The 8,389-nt window shown below is 44.3% G+C and overlaps 1 protein-coding gene across 2 annotated transcripts in view; it reads right to left on the minus strand.

Annotated features, from left to right (window-relative positions):
- tsc22d2 (TSC22 domain family 2) overlaps positions 1-7,777 on the minus strand; it is a 30,908-nt gene extending 23,131 nt beyond the window's left edge. Inside the window, exon 1 of one of the 2 annotated variants that reach the window (XM_084012024.1) lies at positions 5,427-7,777. In XM_084012024.1, coding sequence (XP_083868150.1) covers positions 5,427-7,048 — 1,622 coding nt within the window. In that variant the 5' untranslated portion in view covers positions 7,049-7,777. The remainder of the gene's footprint in view (positions 1-5,426) is intronic. The other variant, XM_084012025.1, reaches the window with a different exon arrangement.
- Between the last annotated feature and the right edge of the window lie 612 nt (positions 7,778-8,389).

Genomic DNA, 8,389 nt, shown 5'->3' on the forward strand with positions numbered 1-8,389 from the left:
CAGTTTTAGGTCAACAACAGCACACATATATCAATGTCACCCAGAAACAGAGTTAGGGAGAGCTATAGGCTACAGGTGCTTAGTTTGGATGAACTTCAACACTGATATGCTGTTGTTGTACTATGAAAACAACCTGCATCGCTGTTTTGCATGGTGTTCACTAACTAAAGAATATTTTCATTTTTATTGTTTTGTCTTTAATTTAAATTTAAAAAACTCATTTCAATTTCTTAAAAACATTGATGATGTCTTCAGATTGCTTGTTTTTTTTGTGGCAAAACAGCAACAAAGCAGTTCAAAACCAATGATATTGAGTTCACTATCACATGTAATAAAGCAACAAAACTCTACATCAGAATCTGGAACTGGGAAAAGTTTGATGTTTGCGTTTGAAAAAAGGAGTTTAACAATAAACTGATTATACATATTGATACATGTTTGATCAAATGTATAATCCGGAAACCCAGACAGACACACAGCTGACAACCCAGCAGTTAAACTAATTGATGCAGTGGAGACTTACTGGGGTTAAGTGGCTGCATGTGTTCATGACAATGCATGCAACGTTGCGGCTATAAACTCTCCCGGACGGGTGAACTGAGGACTTAGTTGCCTGTTTTTTTTCCACCCACATACACTGCAGCTGGCAACAAATAATGGATTAAACCAGTTTGCTCATCGGGTTATCGTTGCAACCGAAGGGCTCGTTAGGACCTTTAACTAGAGCACCCCTGCATGCAAGGCACTAATCTTGTTGGTAAACTGCTAATGATCGCTTAACGTGGCTTGGCTATTGGTCAGAAAATAAATCTCAAAGATAGATTTTGACGATGGCCAAGATAAAAAAAAATAATACTGAGACTTCAGAAAGATGTGTTAACTCATCTGCTGCTCAAAGTTGTCCAGTTCTTAACTAAATTAAGTGGGATTATTTATTCATGAAGTCTGTAAATTGAGAGATTCTTAATTTAAAAAAAACACATGGTTTACCAATTAAACACATTAAACCACTCAGGATAGTTTCCATGGAAAAGGTAGGCTTACTGCAGCCTTTAAAAGCATCTTCCCTTCCAACTAAAAATGAAGAGCTATACTTCTTGTTTTTCATTACCATGGAAACATGTCTCTTAGTCCTGGAGCTTGCCTGGCTAACTTTTTAGACTTAAAATAAGTCAGCTTTAATATTTTCTTTTAAAAGTGTCTAACTTGCATTAGACTAATAAAACACAGATGGAACCAATGTGTAAAATAAAGACAAATTATATTGCTAACATCCAAAGTTATGACCAATACAATGGAATATTGCACAATCCCTCACCTCAACGTAGCCCACCCTTCTCCTTGTACAAACCAGTAACAAGGACAAATGACTTGGTGCATACTTAACAACATGCTGCAACAACTCAAAAGAGGAGTCTAACCTGTTCTGTATGGAGACCATTTTGGAAAAGACAACAAACATCAACAGTTTACACACTGTCCTCATTCCTGGAACAGTCGGCAACATACTCTGCGGCTGACTCAATGGCCTTGCCTGCTGCACAAACTGAGTTAGTTACGGTAGGCCGCCAGGAGTGTGGTGGTTTACTTGCTTTGGCAGGTCCACTCTAATTGGAAGTGATCCCCTGACCAAAATGATGCTGAGATAACAGGGTGGGTCCTGCTACGCTAACGCATTCAACCACTCTGCCTCACACAACTGGCCTCTTCATCTGATCATTGATAAACATAACAAACTTGGCATGTTTTAAAATCAATTAAATGTACCTTTACAAATTGAAAACAATACTGCTGTTCTGCCTCTGTGCAGAAGAGAGGCGTCGTCTTTGCAGAAAATTACCAAATTAGTTGGAAACTCTAGATAAGCAGAATGACGGTAATTCCCGGAGACATCAATAAAAGCTTCTCAGGACTCTGAAAGAAGGCTGGTGATTGCTCAACACAGAGACGTTAACCCTGATTTAAAAGCAAAGAAAAGATACTTTTGTGTACTTTTATGAACTGAGTCTGGATTAATTGACCTATAAGAAGACGATGTGAAAGTGAAAAAAAAGTGAAGTGACAATATTGCATCAGCACTTTAGAAGCAGAGAGGGAGAGTGTTAACAGCACGGTTTGGGATGGAAAAGAAAACCCAAGAGCCAGAGAGACAGAACAGACGCATTAAGAGGGAGACAGGCGGCAGGGTCAGTGGTCCAGCCCAAAAACAGAGCTGGTGAAGACCCGTCTGCTCAGCCCGGGGCATCCCACAATCACAGCCATTCAGGGCTCCTGGAATGTGTCCCCTGGAAGTTCAGGCAGGTCAGCTATCTGTGGAAAATAAGCTGCTCCCTTGTTTTCAGGCACTGCAGCAACCAAACTACAACCCCCAACACACACACACATCATCCCAAACCTGACGCTCCATCCCACACACTCCCTCCCTCCCCCCTTTGTGTTAAACTGTCAAACTAGGTAAAATGGTGCTACAGTAGAAGTACCAAACACGTGTAATCAGACTAATAACATGGCATTTTGGCAGCTTGGTTTACTTTCCTTGTGTTCGACCGAGTTCATCAGCTGATACCAGTTGCATTCTTTTAATCTGTCAGAAACAAACTATCATTAAAGTTTATAAATTATGCTTGTGACTAGATGGTGGTAGGTTCAAATCCCCATACTGACTAGGAACAATTACCTTCAACCCCTTTAATGTGTAATGTGTAGGCTAAATATGCACAAAGGTGAGACAGGGTAATGTTTAAAAAGGCCTGCTTTCTTATCACCCGTGGAAGATATTCACAAGCCATTACTACCATTTTTAGCCCTGGAAAAAGTTTTTCTGCAAGACTGTGGCACTGGAACGCCCTCAAGGAAAACAGAAACAAACAGTTTAAGGCTGTTGTGAGAGGTGCAGAGAGGGAGGAAGAAGTGTGTGCAGTTCACTTCACACTTCAAATAGCAGAGGATGAGTTGACGATGAAAGCAAGACAGCGCAGTAAAATGTGGAGGTATTGGGATTCTTTAACACCACGCAATTTAATCCAGGGAAAAGTAAATAATGTGCACAACTCATCAATGATAGTGATTAATTCGCATTATCAATCAGATGAATCAATTTGAATCCAGTTCTGTTATGCTGCTCGTCTGGATAAAATGGTAGGTTACAGTAAATTGTTCTCTCCATAGTACAATTAAGATACCACTGATGTTCATCTTTACATCTGAAATACAATGATGAATTGATGGATTAATAATTCAAATCCCTAATTTAAACAGTACAAGGGGGAGGTAGGGGTCAAGGGAGGAGTAATTCAGTTAAAGGGCAAGTGCTCTAAGGGGAAATCATTTTAATTTCACACCTCCACATCAACCATTGCTTTGTTCCACTTTTGTAATGGAATCTTACTCAAAACTAAAACAAACAATGAAACTTTGAACAGATTCCCCGATGAGACTGAGCTCATGCACAGAACAATGCACTCTGACAGAGGGTTTTTCCGTCAAATATGTTTTTTGGTCTTTGCCGAGATTTGCAAGAAAGTTGAGCTAACAAGGCATTTTAATTACAACTGCTGCACAAAAGCTTGGTGCAAAACCTGTTGAAAGTTTTTTTTAGCAATATTCATTTTGGTGTCAACTCAACGTGTGCCCATACGTTTCCTATTTTGTTGAAAAAGTGCTTACAAAGTGGGGCTGAAGCACCGCTATGTAGCAATATTCTTGCAAATTGGATGACACAGGGGGGTGAAACTGTTTTGAAATAACAGAAATTAGCTCCAAAACATTTCTACAGATGACGCGACTAAGACATTTAATCAGATTTACCGGTAATGGGTGTAACAGTTTACACACTAAATTATAGCAACCCTATGTGGGACCCTATTTGCCGAGGCTTTTTTTTTTTTTTAACTTATGAGTGTTTAGTCTTTACAATTTACAATCTCATGGGGAAAATGAGGAAATATGCAGAGAAGAAGATGATGTAGCTAAAACCCCTCACAGGTGAGCAACAAGTCGACACTTGGTTAAGCTTATGCATCAACGTGGACAGGCCTAACAAGGACTCGTTAGAGAGAAAGAGCAGATAGCATCGTGCTGATTCAGTCTGGCTAAGTCATCGCTGCCATACACACAGGTAGCTTACTTGCCTGCTATCAGTGCAACAGGTGTGTGAGCCTGTCTGCCTGTCCTCTCCACCTCCCAGACACATCCTGTCCTGCTGCCAGCATCACCATGGCTACACAAACAGCCACTGATGTCATTCCTCTTACACACACACAGGAATGACTAGGAAATGAGCACTGGCTGTTCCTTTCATAAAATCAGTGACAACACACATTTCTGCCTTCGGCGCACAATCAATGCATGTGTGATGCTGCTGTGATAAAGTATCTTAGTAAACAACGATTAGTTTCCGAAATATCTAGACTGTGTGACAGAAATCAGGCGTCAGCCTCTCTCTCTCCCTCTCTCCCTCCCTCTCTCCCTCCCTCCCATTCATAATAAGCACTGAAGAACAGAACAGAGCATACTGATAACCATTGAGGTATAAATAAAATAAAGACGGGAGAGATTATGCATGTGTGCTTGTGTGTGTTTACTCCAGCTCTCATCTAGGTAACAGGTCAAGTTGTGTGATGGCCATCCGACAGACCCCCAAAAATAGCTACAGTGTTTGCATTAGAAAAGTAGGCAAGTGAAGAGTCTGTATTTACAAGGTATAAAGTTGGGAGATTGGGATCGCTGCCCAGGGCAAGTATGCTAACTGTCTCTCCAACACAGACAGGAGAATGAAAACCGACCGCCTACGTTTAGGGAGTTATTCCCTTCTCAGCCACAAAACACAGCTACTGCATGTGTTGTAACTTAGTAGTGCTGGTTAATACCCCCTAAACACAAACAGCCTGTATGATTGAATAGGGGCTTGAGGGAGGGGCAGTGTGGGTGTGTATAGAGGCAAGTTATTATCCAATGTTTTGTGGATTGAATATTTATGACAAAAACAGAATATTCCTCCTGTCAGACAGTTTTCATTGGTTCACTACACCCCCCCCCCCCCTCTCCCTCTTCTCCCCCTTCTCAATTTGTAACACAAAAATTTGTCTCGTTTTACTGTTTCTTATGTACAACCAAACAATTATAGAGTGCCTAATTCTGGCACTGGTGAAGGGAGAGGCTTTCTCCACATTGTGGCGTATGACCACACTGCAGAAGAATGCAACAAGGATGTTCAATATGAGGGCAAACACAGATACACACTTACTACCTCCAACAATTTATCAGTGGTGCTCCAGGTGAAAACTTATAGGGTTTTTTTGCTCATAGACTCTGGCAAACCTAGAATATTACTTGATTGCCCGCACCTGAACAAAAAAAAAAGCAGTAAACAATATTTATGAAAGTGGAATAATTTCCCCTAGGCCTTTTTGTATTATATCTCTTACCTGTCCTCGTCCACATCCATGGTAATATGGATGCCAAACAGGCTGTTGACAGCAGGATTGGGCAGGTTGAGGCCCTCACCGATGAAAGACCTTACACCATCTTTCCCCGGCAACACAACGGCACTGGACTGAGGTAGGACATCGGACTTCTGCCTGCCATCTTCTGCCTGGTTACTGAAGATGGAGGGAAGGAATGTTGTTGCTCCTCCATGGGCTCCTTGGAGCATGACAAGTCCTCCTTTGCCAGGGGCCTGACTTGGCACTCCTTGTGGGGTATTCGTGGTACTGGGCACTGTGGCAGGTGCGTTCTGGACACCACTGTGGGGGGTGGTGGTGGTGACGGAAGGTGCAGAAGTTATGCCTAACCCTCCTGAAGGCTGGGTCTGGCCGACATGTTGCTGTTGACCACTTCCTGGAAGGATGGGTGCCATGGCTGATGTATTGCCAACTTGCAGCAGGAGGCCTTGGGCTGAGGATGCCTCTCCGCCAAGCCCTTGGGCTCCTGAACCAGCAGGGGTGATAGGGGGCATTGGTGCCTGGCCAGTTGGAGGCCCCACAGGGAGGGCAGACATGGAAAGGTTCTGAGTGCTTGAGACAAAGTGCTGCTGACGATAGTCCTGCTGGACCGCTGAGAGGCCAATAGGATGAGGAGAATAGGCAAACTGCTGGGCCTGCATGGCAGGAGGCATAATGGGAGACTTCTGATGCATGGCACCATGGTGCGCACCGTTGAGGCTGTTGGAGAGGAAGGTCTGGGGAGCCACAGGCTGCATATTGACCTGAGCCTGTTGTGATGCTGTCGTTGAATACCCTGTGGACTGGAAGGCACTTGCTCCACTCCCTATATGAGGAGCCAAGCTGTAGCCTTGCTGCAGAGACTCTGAAGGGTGGTGGTGGGTTGGGTGTGCGACGGAGTAGCCACTGTCCGTGGGGTTCTCCAAAGCCTGTACAGAAAAAGCACTGCTAGTGACCACGGAGTTGCCGGTGGCCCCTAGCCCACTGTCCCGGTCCATACTGTGATCAAGGTTTACGGTTGGCTTGATGCTATCCACAGTTCGATTAACGTTTGAATCTGAATCTTTATCGTAGAACTCAGTGCATGTCCACCTGCCCCGCCTGAAGGGCTCTCCACTACCATGGTCAAGTTTAATGACCCTGAAACGGGAACTACAGCTGGCGCTCACAGGGGCCGCAGGAGCCACACTGGTGGAGACAGTGACAGCCGGGGCTGCGTTGATGACAGACGGATGGGTGGCTGGGCTCGGAACAAAGGGTTGAGTCGTAGCCGGCACAGGCACACTTGCTCCTAAATGATGCGGGGTTACACGACCACCGGTGCCTATACTTTTATAAGGGAGCCCCCCATTGACAGGACCCGCGCTGGGCTGGACCTCCTGATGCTCCCCGACGTTGTTCAACGTCTCCTCGGACGAACTCCTATCACACACCCCGAGGTCGGCCCGGGAAACGTCAAATATTTCCGACGACACGTCCTCCGTCCGGGACTCGTCCGGGTCGTCCAGGCTCTCGGTGTCGTCAGTGATGCTGCTGGCCGCCACCTGAGCCTGCGTGACACTCGTGATCTGGAAACAACTTTTCTTCTTCGCCGGCATTTTCGACATGTTGACTGTCTTAGTCGGGTCTTGCTCCCCGGATGAAAACAAAGTGTCAAACTAAAATGTCTTGCGAAGTTATTCACAGCTGAGGGATGTGACACAGACACGTACAGTCACAGGACACTTCCATACCGTCTCTCTCCCTCTCTCTCGTGTCGAAGAAAAGTGTCACAACCCGAAGCCCAGATCATGCGAAACTCTCCCGAAGCCTTCCGCGGTGTCCAGGTCACAGCAACACGGGTGACTGCTGCTCCCACAACGGCCTCTCCTTCTCCCTCGCTCTCTCTCTCTCTCTCTCTTGACACCCGGGTCGGCCTTCCTTGTGTCCCGGCAGCGGAGTTGCAAACAGGCCCTTGTCAAAGTTCTTGTTCACCAGCTGCCACCGGTACTTTAGTCTGAGGCGGGCCCGGTCTCGCAGCCCACTCTTCTCTCCCTCTCAGCTATATATATGTATTTTCTCGCAGACTTGCTAAGTTAGCTAGTCCCCCCTACCTCGGTACCAGCATGTGCGACATCATGATGTAAACAAATCCATTGGCTTTTCAAAAAAAAAAAAGAATATATAATCCAGCGGTAGGTAGACAAAACGTCCCAAAGTCGGCGAAGTTGTGGCTCTCGTCGTGTGGAAAGCTCACTTTTGGCAGCTGCTCCTAGCAGCTAGCTGACAGATAACCACTTTACCACAGCGGCAGCAAGCTAACGGCTGCTAACTCCTGCTGCCTGCCGCTCTTCTAACCCAACCACTCGACAAGATGGCAAGAGCGAACTGCATCCTGGGTATTGAGGTCAGACTAGTTTTCTGTAACCTCAATTTTTTTTAAATTACAAATCAAAAACGCCATGTACTTTCATCGTGTGTACCGCTTGTAAAGTTGTTGAGAGTTTCTTTAATTTATATAGCTAAATTCGTTTTTACGTGGCTAAAAAAAACTATCGCTACTGTCTTCGTCACTTCCGGTTAAGATCCCGTTCCGGTAGAAGCGGAAAAAGAGTTCGCCAGCAGACAGATGTGCTGTTATAAGTATGTTCAATACTAAAAAAACAAATGTGGTGTTATACAGATATTTTGTTTCTTGTATTCCTTCTTTGATCTTGTTATTATGTTAATCCTGTTTTAATTATAATTTTTATTTTATGTAATTAGTTCATTTTACGATTGTAGGCACTTCTAACACTTAACTACATGAATATTTTTCCACTTGGCAATCCTTTTGTATCGATGAAACCTGTTAAGATGTTGATGATGCCATGTTTGAATTAAAAATGTCAATAAACAAAAACTAAATAAAAAACATGTGGTGTTATAATTTGGAGATGAGCCTTACATTCGGATAACATAAAAAATAA

Source organism: Eutrigla gurnardus, assembly GCF_963514095.1.
Source record: "Eutrigla gurnardus genome assembly, chromosome: 6".
In the NCBI taxonomy this organism is placed as follows: domain Eukaryota; kingdom Metazoa; phylum Chordata; class Actinopteri; order Perciformes; family Triglidae; genus Eutrigla; species Eutrigla gurnardus.